Genomic DNA, 24856 nt, shown 5'->3' with positions numbered 1-24856 from the left:
CAGGCTATTCCCCATTAACTGGTGCCCCCAGTCTTATAATATACAAGGTCTTAACCCAGTGAGGCAAGTTAAGGAAGGAGCTGTTAACAGCTGATGGCAGTCCCAAAAAAAGTTCAAGCATTCAGAGAACATGCTGTTGGAGCAATAACCAGCATTTTTTGTCACTTCCATGGGTCACCAAAAATACCATGTAATACTTGGTTCTTTACAGAGTAATTAATATCCTTAATCCCTTTGGGGTATGGAAGGCATCCTAAAAACACATGGACAGACAGAGTTATGTAGATCAATGCTCTAGTAGTTTAATCAGTGATAGTGAAGAGTAGGACAAGGCAGGAGTACACTGGTATTTGTCCAGTCTGTAGAATACATTTATGTGCTGTCCTTGAAGCAACAAACTCTAAATAGTCTGTATGACAGCTTCGGTGTTGGTAAGATTTCAGGAAATTCTGTTCTATTATGTGGGAAGGGATGTTAAGGTAGAGAAAAAGCAGGTTGGTTAGGAATGGCTGGGTAGCCACTCCAGGGTGCTGGGGTTAGAGTACCCATAAGAGGACAGTTCCCAACAAGTGTGATCATGCCTAGCTCTTGAGGTGATCTGGATTGCTGGCACAAGAGTATGAATCTTCACCCTCAACCTGCTGTTCCACTGGTATCAGCAGAGGAGTCAGCTTTGACTCGTTCATGCTGCCACATCTTGGCACCAAAACTTGCAGTTCATGTAGTGCTTAGGGAAGCCGGGCCACTCACCTTACGAATTCTCATCTCATTTCAGCGTGCCAATGAAAGAACTGGTTTAATGACAACATAGAAATAAGAGTTTGAGGGATATCTGGAAGCTTAGCAGTCACTGTGCATGTACCTCTGCCTGTTGATATGAATTGCAATGAAGGTTCAGCATCCTTATTCTCAGTTCTTATTTTTAGCTATGTAGAGCCCAAAAAACGATGTATAAATTGGGTGCCTTAAACTTTGAATTGAACGCAATTTGGTTAAAGGCATTTCCTTCCGAAAGTCATTTCAAGTTCTTATCTGCTCCAACTGAAGAAGTACTTGAATTCCAATAGCCTGATTTAACTTTCTATTATAGCAGTGTCTATTACTAATGAAGGTAATTATGTTCCTTGTAATCAGGTATACTTTACTGTTAAATGCCAGCTATGGCCCACAGCTTCCAGTAATGTGCCAGTTAATGACCAATGGAAAAAAATTATTTTATTATATATAGGTATTTGGAAGAAAGTATATCCGTCTCTCTTCACCACAATATTCAGAAAACCTGTACCCACATGAGAGCCAAATTCTTCACAACACTAGTCAGGTAAATAGTTGCCTGAAATTTTAATATCAGTAGTGTTGCCTTATTAAATCCTATGTGAGTAAAGACATTCTTCTGATGATTGATTTTTTTATAGGTTGATGTGGAAGATCCAGACTTGGTCAAGTTTCCAAATTTCACAAAGGCTGCATTTCAGTCCTGCATTCTGATGCCTGGACAGATTCTGTTTATTCCTGTTAAATATTGGCACTACGTGCGATCACTTGAGCTCAGCTTCTCTGTTAGTTTCTGGTGGTCATAGCTCTGAAATGTAGTCAGCCAACTGAAACAGGAATTAAAAATCTGGGAAGTAGCAACTCTCTCAGGGGAGCTTAGAGGTGGAGCAAAATCAAAAACCAACAAACTCTTGCTAAAGCATGGAAAAGGAGTCACGATGGGTAAGCGGAAAGATGATGCTGTAGCCACTTCATTTTTGTAGATGTTTCTAGTAACTCCTAAAGAGCATGTGTTAGGTCATTATCCTGTGTGTGCACCCCTCAGAAACAGCCTGTGTACAGGCACTGCCAGGGCTCTGCCTGAGCCTCTGTCTGAAAAACCAGGTTAGTGTTATCTTCTACTTGGATTTAGCAACACTAAACCCTGGAGTTAGCTAGAGAAATGGTGCTACCTAGAGGTTAAATACATTAAAAAATTAGGCTAACACCAAGCAAGGTACTAGTTTCCTGCATGGAAGAAGCTACTCATGTCCTGGTTCTGGCCAGGACAGGGTTAATTTTTGCAGTATCTGGCCCAGACCCAGAGGTTATTCTGTACCACCTCAGCCAGCCACTGCTGTGGGCCAGGGGCTGGAAGGAGCTCCTTGGTCTCTTAATGATTGAGTTACACTTCCGTGTGAATCTTTTGTCTCTCTTGTACACTTTGTTATTGTTGCTATTACTGCTCATTTTCTTATTCCATTGCTGTTTCCAGTAAATTGTTCTTTTTGCAATTTATGATCTCTATCTTTTGGGCCTCTCAATTCTCCTCTCCATGAGGGGAGAGGTAGGGGGAGGAGGGAGTGAGCAAGCACCCTGTGGTTTGGAGTGTTTTGGTGGGAACACTAATTTGGGGAGTACCATTCCTAAACCACAACATCATGTTAATGCCTAGAACATAAGTTAATCCATAGTTTAACTGCAGTTAGATAAACTAATTATACTTTGATTAAGCACCACCTGAACTGCTGACAGAGCCTTTCTGCAGTGTCACACATCTCTACCAAGGACAAGAATGCTGCCATTTCAGTCTGGTGTCTGGCAACAGCCAGTCCTTGGCTCCTATCCAAGTCACTCTTAAAGGAAGAAGCATCCTTACTTAAAACTGGAGACAGAAGTGCCACGACAAAAAACCTAAAGAATCTCAATATGGTAACTTTTTCAGCACTTTGCAGACATAAGCTAAAATTGCCCTAAGTCTGCTCCTACTGCTTCCTAATCATTCTGTGGCAATATTCCCTCCTTACAGAGCACAGCTGTTCATGACCTGGCCTTATGTCAAGACAAATTCTTCTGTATCTAAAGAAGGGACAAAACACAACCACAGTGCCAACTAGAAGTGTTTCAACTCCAGTCCTAGGTCAGAGACTCAGCCAGCTGCCTTGCACATACTGCACTGATTTTTCACCTGCTTGAGGTGCTACAGCAGGTGTCATTTCCACTGTGCACCTGAATTTGTACTGTCCCTGTACAAACAGGGAGCACTTGCTGAGAAAGGCTTCTTTCAAGAGTTCAGCTGCATAAATCAGCTTGCAGGACCAACTAAAACATTTGCATCTTTCATCCCCAAACATGCACTGAGAGTCCCAACCCAAGAATATGGAGAATTACAAACACAAAACAGGAAGGCAGGCGTTACTGTGAACAGGGAGGTCAGTGATGGTTTTATTTTAAGATTCTTAAAACTTTAGAAAATGAGTACACTGACCACTGTTACTAATGGATACAATACAGTCTGGCTGTTCTGCCAGAGTGGGGGCAAACAGATGTCACTGTCATCAAGTTTTACTGGCATCATCTAGGGCCAAGAATGGAGTTCTGTGGTGGGTCTGGGAGCCCATCCGACTCATCCCTGCAAAGAAAGCTAAAGGTTAATGGACAACACAGAAAAAAGAATAATATTGTATAACCTCCCTTTCGAAAATGCTTTGTATATTCCCATGTTGCTGTTCACAATGTCCCATTTCCCTGGACAAATGGAGGAATTCCAAAGAGATTCTTAGAAGCTTGGTATTTCCAGAAGTTTTAGTGTCATGGTTGTGTCTCTATTCCCCCCAACCTCCTAAAGATAGTTATAAAAAAACATGCGCAGGGTCTTCTATGCCCCTGTGGCACTCTTTGGGCACTGTGGGGGCTCGATACTGCCTATGTGTGGTTTAGTGTCTGAAACATACCGCTGAAGTCAGAAATGGCTGATACAGTTACAAATAATACAGCCAGTGCCACTGAACATCACAGCCCATTCCCTAGTATTATTACACTCAATTTTTTTAAAAATAGGTTGCTTGGTACCTGGGATGTCACATGACCAGAATTCATTACACTTGGGACAGCGAGGTTCAGCCTGAGCTCTGAAGTACTTTCTGACACAAGGTAAGTGCATTCCAATTCCACAGGATTCACATACTTGGCTCTGAAATCAGGAGTGTTGATTCAGAAAATCTTTCTAATCTGTCCTTCAATTTAAGAGAAAGTTGTTACAAAGGGCAGCAGATATGCAACGCTTTGTTCCAAAGAATGGTTCCCACAATACAGGTGGTGGACACACTCAACAGTCAATGGTGGTAAAGGGTAAAAGGAGGTATATTGACAAAATCTAGCTTGAAAGACAACAGTTTCAGTGCAATAAAGGAGACCAATTAGGATGGAAAAAGTAACATGGAAGCATGTTAGTTGGGCAGATCAGAAGATGCAGGCTCACAGAGCAAGAAAACATAGCAGTTTTGGAATAGGAATCCAGGCTGTAACTACTTAAGACTGAACTGGTAACGTCCCAGTTATCAAAACACAGTGCTTCAGCATGCTCTACATAGCACATGTGCTCCTTCTGAGGTTCAAACACAAGCAATTCCTGAATTAAAATCCCAGGACCAAGAATGAACGTGTCACACGATGACATCTGTTGGTAAGACCCGAAGAGGACACTGCTAACACCTCATTGCTAAACCTCTTTCAGCATCAGGGGTTCATCTCTAACATGCTGGTTTGGAAAGCCAGACAGCACAACCACGAATCTCATTGCAGGAGTGCACTTTCCCTAACCTTATACTTGGAGACACTGCTCCAAGACAATTTTATTTCTAAAGACAGAAGATAAAATGCCTGAAAAAAGGGGTTTTTTTTCAAAATACACGAGCACCATGACCAGATTACAAGACCAAGATTTTTTAGTGCCTACCTACTACCCAAGGGAAAGTACCACAAACCTCAGCTATGATGACACAAGTCCATTGGAGGAGGTGGTAAAATATGTTACCTGGATGGCGAGGCTGTGACAGATGTTACATTTCCTTGCCACATCCTGGTAGTTGCTGAGAATGTACTGTTCCATCTCAATTATGCAACGAGTATGCAGAGTATATTCTCCATTTTTCTAAGGAAACAAGTGTTGAGATGAGGAATTTCTTTAAATTCCTTTTACATTTTTTGACTGCTAACCACTTATTAACAAGCCACTTTCTTCTACCGTCATGAAATTACTGTGCTGGTACAATGCAATACCAGAACACTTTTGAAATAGCAGAACCCCTTTGGTTTAGAGGAGCAGAATAAAGATCCCACACCTTTAACAGGGATCTAGTCCTTGAAAAGCACAGATGAGCAAGCATGTGTGCCTTAACAGAGGCATGCTGTTTTGGGACTCTCCATTGATATATTAAGAGAAAATTCTCCCAGCTTTCGAGAAAATCTAGGCATTTCCTGCTTGAGGTATCTTTGGAAATCTCTGTCAAATCAACTTAACATGCAAGTAACTGTGTGGCAGCAGGCTGGAGATCTATGATGCAATGACTCCAGCAGACAAGGGTTTAAGGTCTCATTTAGCAAGCAACTGCAGTGTCCACATGGTGAGCTCATCTCCACTGCTCCCTCATAAAATAAAACAGGTGTAACCATGTGCACAGTGGCCCATGCATTTCTGGTAGAGGAGTTTTCAACATGTCTGGCCTTACTCCTTTTCAGGAAATTGTAAACGTAACTAACAGCACTGATCACTGTGAAGAGCTTTCCCCAGCTCTTGTTCCAGGTTGAAGGATGCTGTGCTGTTGTGTACAAAGGATGTCCGTGTGTGACTGGGCAGGACTGGACACATGAACCCACCTGGCTCAGGTACAAGAAATTGAAACCATATAGTCCTGCACAGACCTACCCAAGGACTTCTTCCTTATAAGTCTCCTTCCTTTTCTGCAAAAATCACTGGAGCAGCAATAAGCATGGGCCCCATAACACCATTTTTGCCATCAGTCATTCAAGAAGACCTCCAGTTTCAGCTACCACATCCATAAGAACATGGTAGCTGGACCTACTGAACTACGAACACTTGAATGCAGTTACCTCAGAGAGCCACTTGTCCTCCACAAAAACTTTCAGCACTTGTTCTGCTTCCTTTTTCTTCATTTTCTTTGTCTTAAATTGGTCTGCCAAGTTTAAAATATCTGTAGATGAGGCAAACCCATTTTCTGATAAAATTATTAGGTCCATCTACAGGAAGAAACATTATCAAGTATTAGAAACACTGCAATTAGGCAGACATACCTTATAGTAACGTGCTGATGTGCATTTTTATAGCATCCATGTAAGTGAGAGATACTACAGTATATGGCTTGAACCAGAATTGTAAAACAAAGGCCAAAAGCTGAAACAATCACTGTCCCCTTGACAGTTTCCATCTCTGGAAAGGAAACATTTCCACAAATAGAAGAGCTGCCTAAGTGCATTCAGGGACCCCTGGACACACTCAGTGGTGAGAGATCCGTTTCTTTTTATCTGCTCTTTATTGAAGTTCTTTTCAGGAAAGACCTCAATAACCATGGTCAAATGTTTATATTCAAATCAGCAAATTCATTTTGTGTGTTACTAGCATTAAAAACTACTGTATATGACCAAACTACGGAAGCCAGTGAAAAACTCAGCAATCATGACTGAAAATCCTGAACAAATTGCTTTTGTTTGTGTAACTAAAAGCAGATGTGTTGTGTCCCTAACCCCAAGGAGCCCTTCCCTGGTGCTGATATTGCCTTACCCATAACTGATTTACAAGAGCAAATCATTACTTGCACACACTTTCGTCCCCACCCACCCCACCCATCTAATCTCAGATAAATTTAGGTAAAATGGCAACTACTTCCTCAACCACATCTCCATTCATTTCCATTTTCATTAATTTTAAGATGATAACTTCCCAAATAATATGATTTACTAAGTGGTAAGTGACATACTTACTGTTTTTCTGAACAATTCTAATTCAATTTCTGTATAGTCAGATGCCATTTTAGTTACTTCAGTTTCCGCCAAATTCACCTAAAAAAAAATCAACTGATATACAAAAGTGCCATTGTAGTTGTATACCAGAAACTGTAAAGGACCCTCTGAGATAAAGAATACATCATCTTACAATTAACATAAATGTTAGTTATTTGAGGGGCACTTGATCATATTCAAGTTCTTTCTTTACAACCCCTGATCTTCCAACCACAAATTCTCCACAGCTGCCTCTGCCCAGGCAAAGCCATTCAACAACCCAAGCTCCCAGAACTGACACAGAGTGCTGCAGCAGAGCTGACACCTCACACCAGGCCCAGTGCAAGACAGCAGCAGAAACTATGCTATCAGTCCCCTTTTTTTTCACTGTGAAAAACAGTTGCCCATGTTTTCTACTCTTATTGCACATGCTACTACTATTAACTGTTAGCTCAACTTAACTGGCAAAAGGAAAGTCTAAAAGCAGCAGCTAATGTTAGAATACCTCCTGTATGGCCTTTGGAAATTACTAGATAACCTTCCTTCTATGACATGCATATTGTAGATCATCTGGGGAAAGTTCTTATAGGCCACTCCTCAACAACCCTTTTGTGCTAGGTTGATTTTTGAGTGGGAGAAAAAGAAACTAATGTTGGACAGCTCTCTGTGTTTTCTAGTTTAAAAATCTGTCTCAAGAAAGAAAGTCTCCTGTGGTAAAGGAATCTCACTTCAGCACTTAAGCAATGTTTATGCTAAGTAACTCCGACACTGCTGTTGTCCTTGCTGCCATGTCCTATTCCCACACACGTGGGCTATGGCAGTTTATCCTCCCAGCAGCTCCTGCAGCCACTGCCAGCCCCACACAAACAGCAGGTACCTACTACAGCATAATGTGCTCTCCCATCATCTTCCGATAGTCCTTTCCGGATCTGCATAAACAAAGGCTGCAGGTGGCTATTAATAGTGCTGATGAAATCGTCCAGTTTATCGTGTGCATAGTAAACTGAAAATTAATGAGAAAAACCACATACAGAGAAAAGTCAAACAACTACACATCAGGCAGATCTTTTTATGTGAAACATATTTCCCAAGTAAAAGTGCTAAAACTGTGAGGCAGAATTCAAACAGGAATTCAAACTGTTCTATTCAGCAGAGATATCACTTCCTTGTGCTGCTGTCTCGCGGCCCTAAGAGACACTCAGCTCCTTTAAAATCAGTTGACAGAGTCCAGACATTCTGCCTTGTTTCAGGGAATCCATGGTACTAATCCAATAATTACAGTGACTTGAACTAAGCTAAACTGAAAATAAAACACAACTGACAAAAAATATTATGCACGATAGAAAAATACACTGACTTGAATTCCTTTACATGCAAGGGATTTCTTGTTTCTGTGTGCTCTGTTTCACGAATAACTGGCATATAAGTGATCAAGTTACATATCAGAAAAGCTAAAATCCTAGTGTTGTAGAAACACAAGTAGTATCTTGAATCATGTTCTATAAACCAAGTAAATACTAGCAGCAGTTTTCTCATACACATAATTAAGATGGACTTTAGAGTCATTCTGTGGAAGCGCATGTGATGGCTCTTGCCTGCACAGCACCAGCACAACCCTCATGTCCATCCAAAACAAGATTTTGTCAGTGGCAGCACTCCTGTTGCCTTCATCAGTCTATGGTTTAAAAACCCGAGATAAGTAACAGCTCTGTAATTTTAGATAAATGATTCATGTCCCAAAAATACAACCAGTTATCACTAAATTAATCCTGTTCTCAGTCACAGGAGCCCCTCGCTCACATAACAGCATTGAACCAAGGTCCCACTCCCAAGCCCCATGGCACTATACACCACAGTGCCAAACAGCACTCACAGGATGCTCCTGGCCAGGACTTCCTGATTCTGATACATGATTCCTTTAGTGAACAAAGCCAACAAACAGCAAGAACAATAAAAAGTAAGTACAATAAGTACTAAGTAAAGTAAGTACAATATTTAAGTGTAATTTTGTCACCTGCTTAGTCTCTGTCAACAGGAAACACTGCACACAGCAGTCAAGAAGCTTTAGTGACAGATCTCAGAGAGGGTAAAAGATGAAAGATAGCAGAATACTCTTTTGTACAACAGCTCTAATATTTTCATGTGAGATGAGTGGTTGTTCCAGTAGATCTTATGTGGGAAAAAAAGGGATAAAAACTCTCCATAAAAAATGAATAGGGGTTAGAGCACACCAAAAGTTGCGCTTCACAATTTTAGCATCTAAGAAGTAGGTCAGGTTATACTTCCTGACTCAAGAGACACACAAATAGATTACTTCATTCTGACCTTACATCTATGGGTAAGTAGGTACAAATTCACAGAAAACCAGAAGAGTCCCTGCAGAGTGGGTAGCATGGTGACATGGCACAGGGACACTCCTAAGTCTGGCAGGAGCACAGCTGCCAGGACTTGGAATGGACAATACAGTGCAGGTGAGGTGGGAAAAAAGCACAGCAATTCACCAGGAAACCTCATCTCATCCTCACCAAAATGTTTCTGCAGTAGTCACTTCTCCCACAACACCTGAGAGAAATAACTGAAGTGCATTTACTTAAAAGCATTCACTATAGTGAAGTACTTCCAGTACTTCTAAAAATTTTTGTTAAATTATTTATATGTATAACCTATAAACAACACTGATAAAATAAAAAGTACTATATACAAATCTGGCCTGATTAGAAGTTAGTTTACTCATTGCTATGTTATTTTATCTTTCAGGAAAGAGAGGGAACACTCATATCATTACAGTTTTTAAATTTTTTTTAGCTGGTCCGTGCCCTTCAGAAATCAAATTATTTGTAAGCTGCACCATGAAAAAACCCCAGTTCTTTCATCACCAAGACAGACACACCTTTATCAGTTTCACAGCAGTGCTGGTGTATTTTCCTGGCCTCTGATCCTTCTGTTATTCCATTAGACATCAAAACCTGCAAGAACCGTCGATGAGCATCAGTCATCTGAGCTGCCATCACGGTGCTTCACCAGGCTGCAGGAGGGTTAAGCTGGAATTAATGCACATGTTCATGGAAATTAAGAATACACAGTCCAAGTGTACACAAGATTTCCATTAAACTCTATTACATTGAATAAGAGCAAAAAAATCAGATCCCAAGGTCGTCCTCAGAAGGCTGAGGGTGACCAGCTCTGAGGTTCTGGAAGGGTGCAAGAGATAAAGCCCAACTAGTTTTAGCTACAGAAAAGAACAACATAGGCATTTTTGTTACCCAAAATCGGGAATAAAACTCCTAATTAAGAAGCAAGCAATATTTTATTGCAGCACTGGATACACAGAGGAATGACTCCTACTTAACGTGCATAGTTGGCTCAAGGCGATATATATATATGAAGTCGCTTGAGTCTGCACAGTTAGTCTCAGACGGTGTTCTTGGAGGGTCTTTAGGCACCCCTGGTGGTCACTGAGCCTCTAAACTTTGATAATGATCTTCTCTATACGGTGTGGTTTTCATCGAAGCTGCACAGCATGTCGCTGAGCAAACTGGATTGGGCCGGTTTGACTTGTTACGGACGGTGGGTAGAGAGCTCTCAACGCCCCACCAACCGTTACATAACTTTCCATTAACCGCTACCCCCTCCTACGGTATTTACAACACTGCCATCCCCCAAACCTGAAAATAACAGTGTTGGGTGACAAACACACCATCTGTGATTCTACATTGGATAAAGCTCCTACTCCCCACACAACCTGATCTGAACACAGTCAATCAGAGCGGGTGACTTTGGACCGAAAATAATCCTCTACAGGTTTCGAAGAACGCCTGAACTAACTAAAGGCAGCTCAAGAAATTCCCTGACCAGCGCACCGACCGACTGCCCGCTTCTGGCTGAGCTCTGGCCCCGCCGCTTCGCCGCCCGCGCGGCCCCGGGCCAGCCGCAGCCCACGAAGGCAATGGCCCGAAAAACCGCCCGGCCCTCGGCCCTGCCGGGACCCACCGGAACCTACCGGAGTTTCCCGGAGCTCCCAACGCACCACCACCCCCCTCACGCCGCCCCCGCACCTACCTGTGCTCGCCAGCACCGCGCTGGCTGCGCGCGCCTGCCATCGATGGCCCCGCCCCGGACGCTCGTTGCCCGTGGGCGGAGGGCGTCGGGCCGGCTCCGGAGCGGCGACGTGTACCGGGTTGGGAGGCCCCGGGTTCGGAGCCCGGTGCGGGGCCCGGACGAGACAAGGTACGTTCGGCGGCCCCTTCGTCCCGGCGTCAGGACCCGCTCCTTTTCGTTACTTGCGCTTGGCGCGCCGTTTGTGCCGTCTGTGTTTTTCTCCGTGCCGGTTCTGGGAAGGGCGGAAGGTTTGTGCTTCCTCCGGAGCTTGGCCGGGCGGAGATCCCGGGGCCCGTCCTGTGCGGCGGCTGTGGCTGGAGCCCGCGAGCAGAAGCGCTTCTCTTTCCTTGAGGTTGTTTAACTCGGGTGCTCCTTTTACAATATTTTAGACGGAAGTGGTGTAATTCTCCGAAGTGTCGTTCCCGCCGGCCGTGCTGGGCGGTGGGCGCAGCAGCCCCGCCTGTCCCGGGCCCTCGTCCCCGGCCGGAGCCGTCCCCGGCCGTGCCCAGCACGGGGCTCGGGCTGCGCTCCCCGTGTGCCCGGAGGCCCACAGAACTTCGGACCGGTTAGTGCTGAGCGCCCGGAAAGGGGCTCAACGCGGCTTCAGAGAGAGCGCTTTCTCATCAGAAGGCATTACACTCTGCGCGGGTTTTCTTTTCAAGGTTTGATACAGAATCTGGTGGTGAACCTTTTGTTTTGCCGTGTACCGCTTGTCTCATTTTATTCAGCGTCTACAGCCAGTGCTTTAAACTAGAGAGTAAGACCAGATGTGCCTCAGTTTTCAAAAGAGCCAGTTTTAAACAGGGAGTGATGCTTCAACTGTACAATTGCAGCAATGGTGCATTAAGCAGTCTTGTGTAATATCTGACCTCTTGGTTTGGGAAGGAATTACTCTTTGCACATAACAGTTTTGTAGGTCATAGCTATTAATGAAATATGACCCTCATTTCCTTAGAAGACCAGACCAAAAGTTAGTACCGTTTTTCTTGAAAGTAAATGAAATCATTTTAATCATATCATATTTTTTTCAAGAAACAGAAAGGTTAAGTGATCAAGGCATGTAGCTTGTACCAGTAATCATGTGGATCTGCTTCTAACCCCTACAGAGATTTCTTTCTTAGTTTTGGGGAAGTCACTTATGTCTTTACAATTTACTTTCCTCAAATATATTGGGATTCCTAGGTTTGTTGCAATTTTAGTATTGTCTGTATGTGTTACATACTTTTTAAAAATTGGTATGTCATTGTCTGGTATAATGAAAAACTTAAGAGGAAACAGGCAGAAGAGCTGTGGATGTTTTAAAATTTTCTCCTTTTGCAGTTTCATTAAAACTATGGCTTAACTCCGTTTTCATCCATATGTGCAGATCCATTCTACTGTGAAAAGATGGTTTTGGTCTGCCATCTGCTCCTTTGGACATGCCTGCATGGTTCAGGATTCTCTGCCAAAGTTGTAAGAGTTCTAAGAGTTTCTTGGAACTCCAGTCATGCAGCAGTATTACCTAACAGTGGAGAAGAAATGCTTCCTCTCTTGAGAATTCCAGGAAAAGGGGAAATGAAGGAATTTTTTTATGCTGGAGCAGTTGGCTCTTTTTTTCTGAGCAGCAGCAAAGGCGCTTGTGTTCTTTTAAAAAAATGTATTACTGTCCTTATTCACATTTCATCTATTCCCAGATTTTGAAAAAGTCAGCTCTTGAGTAATCGTTTTCTCAAGCTCTTATGAGAAATTTGTCTTTCAGGTTTGTCCTTCATTACTAGATGAGTAGTAACTGCCCCAGAGAAGGTCACAGAAGAGTCTCCAATCTGATGTTCTATTTTCACTAACAATGTCCTTATCCCTTAACTTCTAAGATGGATATTTTCAGACAGACAGACTCGCCTGTTAGACACGTGAAATGTGGTTCTGCTGCTGTGGTTGGCTTGGGGCAGAGAGTATTGAACTGCCATCCACAAATACCTTTCAGTGGTCTTTTCTACTTCAGAATCTGACCAAGCTTCTGCAGAACACCCAACACAATTCACCTACTGAAGGAGATCTCTCCTCTCCTCTCCTCTCCTCTCCTCTCCTCTCCTCTCCTCTCCTCTCCTCTCCTCTCCTCTCCTCTCCTCTCCTCTCCTCTCCTCTCCTCTCCTCTCCTCTCCTCTCCTCTCCTCTCCTCTCCTCTCCTCTCCTCTCCTCTCCTCTCCTCTCCTCTCCTCTCCTCTCCTCTCCTCTCCTCTCCTCTCCTCTCCTCACACAGAGAGAATCATGAGGCTTTGAAATAAAAACTAGCGTACTACCTGGGAGCTCTACAGGTGTAAACAGAACATCTGAAGCTTGCAGGCAGCAAGAACACTCTGTCCAGACATGGAGGTTAGAAAATTCCAAAAGCATGGGAGGAAGGGACCAAAGGGTTATGTGTTAACAATGTGCTGCTGAACAAATTTTATCCCTCTTTATAATGAATGCAAAACCAAAAGCATATTAGTTAGCATGATTTCACCTACAAATTTACCAGAATTTTAAATGTATCACATCCATTTGTAGTGATACAAAAGCTGGTAGCCATATCTCAGGCATTAAGTAGCTACATTGGTAAAAAAATCTTGGGGACACTTGCTATTTTAAGTCTTTTTAATTTCTTCTTTAATTTCTTAAGAAATTAATTATTTCATCTGTTTTCAATTTACCTAGACAGATTTGCTATGCTTAGGGACATAAAAGCTGCATTATTTTCCTTCTCCAAAGCTGTGCTGGTTATATCATGATTAGGAATGAGTTTTACAGCTTCTAATTATTTCATGCTTTAATGAATCTGCATTCTGTTGGAGCACTGCTCAGAGTTCTTTGCTAATTTTTTTTTTTTTTAAGAGGATGATACTCAGATTGTCAAGGTATTGGTGATAGGACTTGGGGAAAACATTTTAGTCAATAGATCAGACACTTCATTCTTAAATTCTTTTAGTTATCTGAGTGGAATCATAGGGCTTTGGTGACAATGTCACTGATTTTGGTCTAGTGCTTACCCTTTTAATCACCCACATACTAGCAACTTTCCTTTTCTAGTAGCTGAAGAGAGTAGGTCCACTGCCAATGTCAGTCCCATATCCTCTGTAATTTAAATTTTGCAGAAAAGTCTTCTAGATCATTTGTATTCTTATTCTTCTACGTGTCTCATTGTTCCATGAGCTAATTTTAGGGGACAGAGGTGGGAAACAGGTGCAGCAGGGGATCTGAATTCTAACATCTAGCAGAGTGGTAGGAAAAACTACACTTTTACCTTAACTGAGACAGGGATGTAAGCTTATTATGTTTTCTATTGGCAGAATTGCAGCACAGTTTTTCCTACTGAATCTGACCAGTGTCAATAATGGCAAGACTCCCAAGTGCTGCACCATATACCCTGTGGATCCTTTTCTTTTCATATACAACAAATGAAGGTATGTTCGTCAATATTTTAAATTATTATACTGAAGTTTTTATTGACAGCATTTTTCCACAACCACTAGGTAACGCTGTTACCACTAATTAACTAATTAACTGCTATAAAATTTGTAACTTCAAAAGTCAGAAATATCCCTGTAGTAGAAAAAATTCTTAGATTTTTTTTTCTTTATATTGACCTTTTCTATGTGGGCAAGAAAAATTAGAAATTTACAGAAAGGAGAAACAGGTTTGGAAAGCCATCTCCTCCTTCCCCACTATCTGATCTGCACTGGACCTCACTGTGAACAAGGTCTCAACGTAGCCTAGGCAGCTCTGCAGGAAGCTTCAGTGTCCCCTGGCTGCTGTGCCCTGTTGGTGGGACCACGAGGGAGCTGTGCTCCCAGAACTGTGCCTGCAGGGCTGCTGTCAGTTTGTGCCCTCCAAAGTCTGCAGAGTGACTGAGCTGGAAAACATAGTTGCCTGGATTAGAAGAGATTTGGCAGGCTGTGTCTGTAGGACATTGCAGCTCTGACGGGCACCTGGAACAGACAAGGGACAGGATCCAGGATCTCCAGTGTGTCCCTTGCTGCCGTTCTGGCAGCCTGCAGATGCGTCCGAGTGCTGCTGCTTCCTTAAGGGTTATTTCATGAGGCTTAGTTGGCAGAAGCTGAATATAAACATGGGTTGTTTTCCTTGCATCTTTTGTGATGTTTGATTATAAATACAAATGAGATATATATACTAATGGTTTTAAATAATGCGTTTTTATTTTCTGGAAAATGAATCTCACACTTTGCTTTCTGTATTTTTTTAACTAGCTCTACAATGGTCTATGGTTTCTTAGATCTCATTTTGTTTTGTTTTATGAAGCAAACCAAAACAGTTAAAAGACAATTTAAAATACCCTGTCTCTAAAAAAGAAGGTTTAATAGCTACTGTCTTACATACTATGAAATAGTGCAATTTGAATTCATTAGAAGGATCAAGGTTTGCAAGAGCACATTGGCAGGGTTGTCTGATCTAGGTAATCCCACCATTTGATTTCCCTAAATGATCTTTATCTAAGTTTAATTTTATAGTGTTTTCTTTGGGTTAGTTTGCCTAGTTAACTGCACATTTTAAGTTTCTTCCTCATCGTGTACTCTTTGAGGATTAAAAAAGAAATTCAATATTTCAGTTCCCTTTTTTAACTACACAAACTCAAAACAAACCCTGTACCGTATATGGTTTCAAAAGGAAATTCTCAAATATCTGAGCTTTTTAAAAAAAATATGGTATACCAGAGATGGAAAGGCGAGAAGGTGACAGGAAAAGAGCAGAGAATATAATTCAGAGTTCTGAAAAGACATGAGGGCACTGAATGGCAAGATAAAGTAAAACTGTTAGTCATCATAGCTTAACACAGCAGGAGGAGCTTCATTTAACTGGAGTATTCTTGAAAGTGTAAGATGATTAACACATTGAAAAATAATGTCATTCATCTTTAAGGGCCTTAAATTGATAGTACTTCTGTTAAAAGTACATTTTAAAGTGAATAAAGGAAACTAGCAATAAAATTACAAATGGCAACCAAATATAAACAACATCAACAGGATAATGATTATTGTAAAATAAAAAGGAGTGTGACTGTTAAAGTGTTGCAGAAGTTTGACTTGCTGCTTTTTGGATGAGTTTTAAAGAATTGGGTCAGAAAAAAAAGGAACCTAACATGCTACTGCCATCCAGGAAGGACATAATAGCAATAGTTCTAACCTACAAGATAAATATGTAGCTTTATTAACTAAACCAAAACATTTTCTAAGTATCTGAACACTAATGAAACCATGAATTGCAGTCAGTTCTAGATTTATAAGTAGTCAATCTATCAGACAACTTAGAATCCAAATTTTTTAGATCCCATTGTGCTATATATCATGTCCACTAAAAGGTATCTGACCATCACATTTTACACTTGCAGATCCTGTACTGTAGCAGAGTATGCAGAAGTTGGATCATAATAAATAACACAAGTGGACTACAGAAAAACAGAAATATAGGGAAGATAAAATGAAATTAGGTACTTTCAGAAAAAAGCTTGGAAGGAATAATCTGAAATTTAGGTACCCGTTGGAAGGAATAAGCCTGTGAAGCAGAAGTGGCTGAAGGACAGCGACCTTGCAGGATGTGAATTGTTGGCAACTGAGTCTTGAATTTGCAATGTAAATGACCAGCATAGAAAGTTGGTAATGCACTGGGCCACGTACACAAAATTTGGTCTTGTATAATTGCCACAGAAAACCTTCTAGCAGAATCCTTTTGGAAATTCTCAGAAAATCTTAATTAATAGGATTCAAAAAACCAGTCAAAGCTATTTTAAATTTTTTACAGGAAATTGACATGTAAAGTAGAAAAGGATTTATATTTGTACAGCTTGTGCAAGAAAAGGGGGATACTGTTATTATTTACCTGTGAAAGAGAAGTCAAACATCAGAAAAGGGAAATAATTGTCTTGGATGATAAAAGTATTAGCTATTTCTGACTGCTTTGTTGAGAAATTACCCCATTCCAGGGTCCAGTACCATGGTTGGCATACTGTTAGTCCAAATAAAAGCATGACCTTACTGTCACCTAGCTTCTCCTCTTCTGTTCTGTGTATCACTCATGTGGAGCACATTGAAATAAAGGAAAGTGAGGCTGGAAGGGGTACTGGGGATTGTGTATTCTATTTCCGCTTCCAGTTATAACAAACTGTATATTCTATTTTTTGCTTAAATACTGCCAGTGAAAATAGTTATAAATTTGGAGTGCAAAGACTTTGGGCTTTCGTATACCTGCTCAGTGCCTGGCTCTGTGTGACTCTTCATTTCTCCTGGGTCTTGAATGCTCTCATAACAATGACAAGTAGAAGACAGAATGGGAAGTACTGAGTGAGATGAAGTAAAGCTATATACTAGAAGAAAGACTGTGGCAGGACGGTCTTCTAAGCACTGGGGAGCTGCTCTGGGGAGGCAGAAGTTGTGCATTTGGGAAGCTTAGAACCATTGTAGGTAAAGCATGAGTCATGACTGTAAGCAGTGATCCTGCTCTGACTGTTAATTATCTGCATTTTGGGTTTTGAACCTTTTGTACTTAATAGGTGGGATTATGCTGTTTTGTAATTTAATGTTTATGTGTTTTAAATAGGGCTATTGGAATCGGATTTTCTGTTTTTGGAAGTCTATGTTGGCTGAGATGTGCCTTTCTATCTCAATATTGCTACTGCAGACTCTTCCTCTCCAGGATGGTAGAGATTGTCTCCAGAAAGGTGGAGACAGTCTGAGTGCCACTCTTTACATTTGCCCAGACACAAAAAATAACAATGTTTTCAGTTAGTTTGTAGGGGTGTGGCAGCTCTGTTCAGATGGAAAAGTTGATGTGTCTGTGTAGTCCAATGGTCTTCTGATTCTCTTGCTTCTCATTGTATGCTGCTTTTCTCTAGTTAAGACTGCAGGACACATACAAGAATTTGCATGCTTCACTGACTATGACAAAGAGCTGGTTTGTCACTGGAAGGTGCCTGCACAAACTAATTGCTCCAAAGAATTCCTGCTCTGCTACAGCAAGGAAACTTCTTCTGTGTCGTAAGTGTTTAATAAGATGTTACACTGCCATTGTTAGGCTTCATATATCCTGTAGCCACTATTGGCTTTAATTCCCTCCCTCTACTGTGGGTGTCTGGGACAAAATGTAGTTCAGATTATTCCTCTTAAAGTAAAATGGATTCTTTTCCTTTTTAGTAAAATGGGTTTCTGCAATTAACAGCACTCCCTGTTCGGTGGTCTACTCTTCTGTAGAACTTTATGCACTCTTAGTACAGAGGAGGGATCAAGTCCTACTGGTAGGAATGGTAGGGCTCTTAGAAGTTTACAAAACCTTAATTCATGCAAAATGTTACCTTCTTCATGAGAAATCTTATGTGATTCACCAGTCTGTAGCCTGTGTGAAAGATACTCTCTGCTGGAGTGCAGGTAATTGTCTCTGCATACAGTCTAACTCCTTGTTCAGGCACAGACTGTTGTCCTTGTTCTGAGCAGGGCCAGTCATCATCTCTTACAAAAGAAGATGCATCTGGGTTCTCCTGTTCCTCTCTGTAGGATTTCACCACACTGACATTCAAATGACCTTGCTCATACACTGCAATAAGCCTGTTCCTGTACTAACAAGCTGTTAGTATGTTCCTTTAGAGGCTGAAGTGTGACAAAGGGTCGTATTTGGGATCAATCCTTGGCCTTTCTGTCAAGTTTTTCATTTGTGCGATACAGATAGCCAGGGGATGTCTAGGGAGGGTGGGTTGTTTGGGGATCTCAGTTTTGCCTTGGAAACATTTCTGGGAACTGACTTGTCTCAGCTTTGATTAGTTCTGCATGTTGGGAAACTTGATTTCACCTTTCCAAGGAATAGTGTGTCACATTCTCTTAAACATCCCATAATTTTGTGCCTGTTTTTCAGAAACATGTGTGTTCCTGAGAATGAAAAAGACAGTTTAAGGTGCACTTGCACAATATATCCAGATTATTTTGTATCAGGCCTCACATATATTCTAGCCCTACAATTCAATGGGACTGATATGTGGAATTACAATGTTACACCAGCCCTTGTTGGTAAGAACTTGTTTACTTTGTCACTGGCACATCTGGTTCCAGGCTTTGCAATCTTAGCTAACTTCTCATTCATGTCACCAGAACAGTTTTTGCTTATCAGAGGTGGAAAGTGTCATGGTAGCTTAAATGCAAAATCAATTTGTTTTAGCAACCTTATTCTGGATTAGATTCTTAAGGAATGAATATAATGGGGAAAGCAGAGAGTGATTCTTCCTCTAGCTGTTCCCTCTCAGCTGCAAGCAAACTCAGCAGGAGTTTGGGGGTTTAGATTATCTTTAGTGCATTTTATTTGTGGTTTACAGGATGAAGAGGAATTATGCTGCTTTCAGTTTCTAGAAGGAAACTAGGCTATCCCTACTGGAATTCCTCCCATTCCTGTCTCTGTCGTACTCTGATTTTTCATGCCAGTTGAATCATGCTACATGAGCAGAAGGTTTTTTACAGTAATTGCTGTTAGATTTTAACAGCCAGTGATAAAAAGTTAGAGACTGCTCCTAAACAGGACAGTGTAGACACAGTTCATGTCTCTGCCTAGGCCCCCAGTTTGGTCAGAACAGTGTGCTTGTTGGTTACGCCTGTCACATTTTGAACACTTAGAGAAACCATTTTAATACCTTAGGCAGGCTGAGGAGCTGGTTCTCTTCAGAATACTTGATTGATGCTGCTGCTTATCTGCCAAGTAAGCAGAAGTTCACATTGATTTCCAAGAGACAGGGAGCCAGGACAGCTTGCCTGCGACATTGGAGCTCTGTGCCCCCCCTGCCACACAGCTGCTACTGTCAGGGCGCAGGTTGTTCCCGTTTCTCCAGGGTGAAAGCTGCATCCAGTGCACCAAAAGGCCATACCTTCAGTTTGTTCAGCCAGCTTGAAGAATCAGTGCTTGTTAATGAATACCCTGAAGTTGCTCTGGTTTGGCTTCTCTATCCTTGTGCTACAGCATAGTGAAAAGGGCTAAGTGCATAGACTACGATGATATTCTGGTCTCTGGTGAATACTTCTCTCTCTGCTTCTCTCTATCAGTACTCTCCCATTACCCTGTTCTGTATTTTTTAACATACAGTTAAGCCGAGGGCCCCCAAAAATCTTGCCATTGAGAAAGCTGAAAATGGTAACTTCAATCTGAGTTGGGAGGAGAGCTACTCTCCTCCATCCTTGCTCTCTGGACAGCCAGTCATCTATGAAGTGAAATACTGGAGGAAGCAGCACCCAACAGAGGTAAGAGACACCCAGTCTCTTCATTTTCTGTCTCCAGAGCTTTCAAGTTTAAAAAGTCCTCTAAAAAGTCACTTCATGAATACTAGTATAAGGGCCAGTAGGAGCAAGTCCCACAGTGTTCCTGATTACACATTTGCCACAGTTCACTTTGCCCCCAGGATGGTTCAGCTGGATGTCAGAGGATTGAAACTCTCCTGACTGCCACCCCAAAATAGTCTGCTGCTTGCAGTAGACAGGGCAGAGATTGAAAATACAATGCTTCTGTTGCCTGAACTTCATTTGATCCTTAGACATCAGGAAGCTGGATGTTGGTGGCTTTGTGGGGGAGGTGAGGCACTTCAAACACTCTTCTGAATAATCCAGCATTTCTGGGCTGGGCCTCTTCTGGTAGAGGAACGTGCATGGGGGCATGTAACAAATACCACCCGCTGATGACATGAACTGCATTATCATACACAGTCATTCATTTGTTCATTTGTGAAAGGTCACTGAAACACACAACCCTATTGGTATTTAGTTGCTGTCACTAACCCTTCACCTTATAAAGAAATCAAAATCAACTTTCTCACTTTCTTTTCAGATTTCTGTAAAAGCAATTAACTACCAGACAAAAAGCTTTGAGATTACTGCAAGGTCCTTGAAGAGAGGCTTTGATTACGTTGCAAGTCTCAGGTGTAACTACACAGACTACCCAGCCTACTGGAGTGAATGGAGTGAAGAAGTTGAATTTCACTGTGGTAATAGTGTCAGAAATAGCAGCTCGGTAAAAGAATGGTATAGTCTTTCATACTCTGCTGCTCTCTTGGAGGAGAGCTATGGACTCATCATCTTCATCATTTTGAATGTAATGTGAATACATCTGTAAAGGCTTCCAAAGACACTAAACATAGATAGGCAACTCCTTTGGAAACTAAGGAAGAGAAGACCAAGGGAGGTTGGATTGCTTAGCCTTGTGAAAAAAAGGCTGAAAGGGATGTGTTTATTCTGTATAAATATTTCATGAAGTAGACAACAGGGAAGTAGAAGAGATATTTGAGCTAAACAGCAACATTGATGTGAGAGGAAGTGGGTATAAATGAACAATATATATATATATATAGGCTGCAAATTAAGCAGTATTTTAACCATCGGAGGTCTGAGGGTTTATAAAAACCCCTGAAGAGCAACAGAGAGAACAAGAAACATAGCTGCACTACAGTGACAATGATAATTTTAGGCACTGTGTGATAGGCTTTGTCCCTAAGAGCTGACAGTGGCCTCGCAGTACACATTGGCTCTCCCAGCTCCTGACATGCCCAGTAGCTGACCACAGTACCTGCGCCAGACGGTCTCTGACACACCACACACCATCACTACTGGCAGCTGTGGGGGTGTGTTGTTTATGGGCTGGAGGCTTTATTTTACATCCTCTAAGAGAGCATTTTTTTAAGCTGCAGCGGAGCAGCAATGAATTTGGTATTGCCAGTGCTTGCATTTAGATGCACGTTCACATGTAAATATTTGCTTGTTTAACAGATTACCAGGTGAAGGCTGAAGACATTCTGCAGATGGCTGTGCCCACTTCCTGCATACTGATCATGGCAGGATCCATCATTTGTTACTTCTGTTTTACCAAGTAGGTATCCTGCTTCTTACAGAGTTTATAGAGTAACAGTTTATACGGATATCAGTATTGCTATCGATTAGCCGGAATGTCTGGTAGCACAGAAATCTAATATTTTGTGTTTTCTCAGCACCTTTATCTAGCTGTCTGTGAGCAGAGATTTTATAAACACAAGTCAGTTGCACTCTGTCATTTTCTGAATAGTCTGTATTAATCTTACTAGAATAGGCTTGTTATTGCAGGGGGTTGTCAGTTTTGGACCATGGTCTCTGCTGGAGTTCAAGTAATGATGGCTAAATATCTTTATTTCTTTTAAATTTTTTAAAATGGTAATGTGAAAGTGAGATCCTGTCTGTTTCACACATCATTTTAAATACGATTAGAAGAACAGGTGACTGTCATTGTGCAGAGCAGTCATATACCAAACGTATAAACATCTTTGCACTGGTTTAATGAAAAGCAGGAGATGCACAAAATGAGCACTTTTTGTTGCTGCAATACAGATGCCTAAGAGGGAAAGGAGAACAGAAGAGGGAAATGTACACTGATTAAGCCCAAGTGCAGTCAAAACAAATAATTTTCATTCTTCTCTTGCAGAGTGAAGAAAGAATGGTGGGATCAAATCCCAAATCCAGCAAAGAGCCATTTGGTTGTAAAAAATGTCAAGGTAATTAAAAAGCTTTGCAAAAAATACTTTTTCCTGATCATCAGAAGTAGAATATATAATAAATTCTATTGTCTGTCTAGTGCAAAGGATTCTAAACACAATTCATATGAGTCCTAAATCTCATTGTATCTTTATTAGTTTTCAGTTATGTGCTACTTTGATGAAATCAAGTTTCCTTTCCATGACTTAAAGCAGAGTCATATGGATCAACAAATGTAAGTAAGATTTAAAAAAAAATCCTTCTGCTTTACAGCATAAAGTTGTTTCCCGTAACATAAACATTAACTGTCCTTTCCTTTTGACTTCCAAAAACAGAAGTTGCAAGAACTGTCTGGCTCGAAGTTTTTCAAGCCAAAACTTCAAGGGAAAAGATAACATCAGAAATGTTGAGAAATCTTGCAGTTGCCACAGCAGGTCTGGAGAGTGGTTGCCAAAAGGCAGCAGTGCAGTTTTAACCCCTGATACAATACCAGTTGAAGAGTCTATAGAAATCTGTGTATGTTTAACAGACAGTGAAACTGAGAGCCAAGAAGAAACTGGCACCCAGATCACCATGTTTGAGCCTTGTGAGAGCAGCATCGGTGCTTTCAGAGAGCAGCCTGAACACAATGAGTTACTAGCTAATATGTTTGATGCACTCCTGGCAGATGAAAATAACATGCAAGACAATAAAGGCCCAAACATCCCCACAGCTGGGAGGAAAACCTTAGAGAACGTTGGGTCAGAAAATCTATCACAGCGAAATCTAAAGGAAAGTGCAGCTCAGGGTCAGCAACCATGTGATATTTCTCATACAGCTCCCCTTTTCACCAAAGCCTCTCAAGATGACTACAATTGTAGTACAGCCAGCAAAGAGTCAGAACTTTCAGAAGAATCCTTTGAATCTGGCTATCGGAGCTCCAGCATAAATTCTGCTACTCTGGATGCGAGAGATCTTCAACAAATGGTTCATCAAAGCCTTTTTCTATGTAGTTCTGAAAGTGAGCTTGACTCTTGCGTCCCGATCCAGGAATCTACAAATAAATCCTTGTTTGGGACCAAAACAGACAGAATAAACAGCCCTGCAGACAAGAGTTTTGGTACCCTTGTGTCTGCCACCATGGAGTTGTGTGGTTCTGCCTACAAGAGCTGTGACACCCTTTTGCCTCCCTCCCTGGAGCCCTGTGGCTCTGCCTACAGGAGCTTTAATATGCTTGTGTCTGCATGCAAGGAACCAAGCAGCTCTGCATACAAGAGCTTCAATGCCCTCGTGTCTCAGTCGATGGCTAACAGTAGCCTGACTCCGTGCTTTGAAAGCGTGCGTCCCTCACTGCCTTTGAGACAGTTGTCAGAGACGCTGGAACACAGCTGCAGAGATCAAAGTGCTCAGCCTGCTAGCAATCAGACGTGTTATAACAACTACAGATCTCCTAGCACTGAGCTTGATTTTCCAAACACCTGTTCAGAACATACTGATTTTCTGTTTTTCTCCACACATGCAAATGAAGGTGCTTCAGCTTTTCTATCAGAGGAAGAAATACATAAGCAAGTAATATATAAAAATGTTCAAAAGAAAGCCAATATAATTTCTTGCCCTATTGCACCTTGGCCATCTGGTTATCAGCCTTTTGGTAGTGCAGGTAAATGTAATGGTCTAGACTGTGACAGTAACAATGAAGTTATCTCTACATCACCAAATGAATCCTTCATTAGTCTGTGTAACAACCTGAGTGTAGCACCTCCAGATACTGCAATCTATGAACCTGACCCAAGGATAAAGGACTGTGTGTCTTTGACTGTTCAGGGTTCTGACAGCAGCATTTTCCCAGGTTTAGCATCTAGTGAGAATGACACACAGACTTGTGATGGGAGCCCTTGGATCAACAGCGCTAATGAGCTGTCTGGTGATAGCAATGATGAAAATACCGGAAGAGATGAACAGCTGTTGCATTTGTTAGAGATGAAATGTCAAGATTTAAACAGCAGAGAAAGAGCTGCAAAGGGGACAAAATGGGAAAGCTTTAACCCTACTGGTAAGCGAATGCAAGACGGTGGTGATAACAGACTAAATACTGGCTTCCACTGCCACTCACACAACCACTTGAGGGAACTCGGAGATGCAGGGGGAAGTGAAGAGGTGCTGAAGCATGCAGAACGGGGAAGTTGTGGCTCAGCAGCTAGCTTACCAGCATCACTGGACAGTATTGGGCTAAACTTAGACAGAAAAACTGCAGAGCCCCTGGAGCTCCATGTCTCAGACAAGGCATTGCCTTGTCATCTTGTGAGTAACTCCTATCCTTCTGATTCTCACACCACTCACAGTGAGGACTCCAGACTGGCACTTGCAATTAAAAAACGACCAATAGAACTGTTAAGGGAAAACAGCAGGAAGAATGAGAAAAAAATGAAACTTGTGCAAACCCTTGCCCAAGAGGACAACTGCTATATGGAGGTAGCCTAACCACATTTGTCTAGACTGAACTAGTCTTTGGAAATAAA

The 24856-nt window shown here is 41.7% G+C and overlaps 3 protein-coding genes across 8 annotated transcripts in view; 2 read left to right on the top strand and 1 right to left on the bottom strand.

The window, feature by feature from the left end:
* Positions 1 to 2271, top strand: part of KDM8 (lysine demethylase 8) — an 8141-nt gene extending 5870 nt beyond the window's left edge. The window contains exons 6-7 of the mRNA XM_082292140.1: positions 1229 to 1321; positions 1416 to 2271. Of these exons, the coding sequence (XP_082148266.1) occupies positions 1229 to 1321; positions 1416 to 1580 (258 nt within the window). The 3' untranslated portion in view covers positions 1581 to 2271. The remainder of the gene's footprint in view (positions 1 to 1228; positions 1322 to 1415) is intronic.
* Positions 1 to 10886, bottom strand: part of NSMCE1 (NSE1 homolog, SMC5-SMC6 complex component) — a 13221-nt gene extending 2335 nt beyond the window's left edge. The window contains exons 1-8 of one of the 5 annotated variants that reach the window (XR_014226865.1): positions 10831 to 10880; positions 9662 to 9796; positions 7653 to 7774; positions 6754 to 6831; positions 5866 to 6012; positions 4790 to 4906; positions 3826 to 3946; positions 3242 to 3385 (exon numbers count right to left, since the gene is read on the bottom strand). Coding sequence is in view for 3 of the 5 variants with exons in the window: in XM_082292143.1 (XP_082148269.1) it covers positions 3312 to 3385; positions 3826 to 3946; positions 4790 to 4906; positions 5866 to 6012; positions 6754 to 6831; positions 7653 to 7774; positions 9662 to 9779 (777 nt within the window). In the remaining 2 variants the exon portion in view is untranslated. Of the gene's footprint in view, positions 1 to 3212; positions 3386 to 3825; positions 3990 to 4789; positions 4907 to 5865; positions 6013 to 6753; positions 6832 to 7652; positions 7775 to 9661; positions 10553 to 10830 lie in introns of those variants that run through there. The other 4 variants (XM_082292143.1, XM_082292142.1, XR_014226864.1 and 1 more) reach the window with 4 other exon arrangements.
* Positions 10883 to 24856, top strand: IL4R (interleukin 4 receptor). 2 transcript variants are annotated; one of them, XM_082292138.1, is made up of 10 exons: positions 10883 to 10998; positions 14175 to 14288; positions 17732 to 17873; positions 18742 to 18893; positions 19954 to 20108; positions 20689 to 20845; positions 21624 to 21723; positions 22309 to 22378; positions 22517 to 22593; positions 22694 to 24856. In XM_082292138.1, exons 2-10 carry the CDS (start codon positions 14219 to 14221, stop codon positions 24816 to 24818), a joined length of 3048 nt encoding a protein of 1015 aa, XP_082148264.1. In that variant the 5' UTR covers positions 10883 to 10998; positions 14175 to 14218; the 3' UTR covers positions 24819 to 24856. The 2 variants fall into 2 exon arrangements, with proteins under 2 accessions (XP_082148264.1, XP_082148265.1); XM_082292139.1 differs by lacking the exon at positions 18742 to 18893 and having other exon boundaries at positions 10973 to 10998.

This window comes from Coloeus monedula (genome assembly GCF_965178545.1).
Source record: "Coloeus monedula genome assembly, chromosome: 16".
NCBI lineage: Eukaryota > Metazoa > Chordata > Aves > Passeriformes > Corvidae > Coloeus > Coloeus monedula.
Note: the sequence above shows the minus strand (reverse complement) of the source record. Positions and strands in the feature narration are given on the sequence as shown.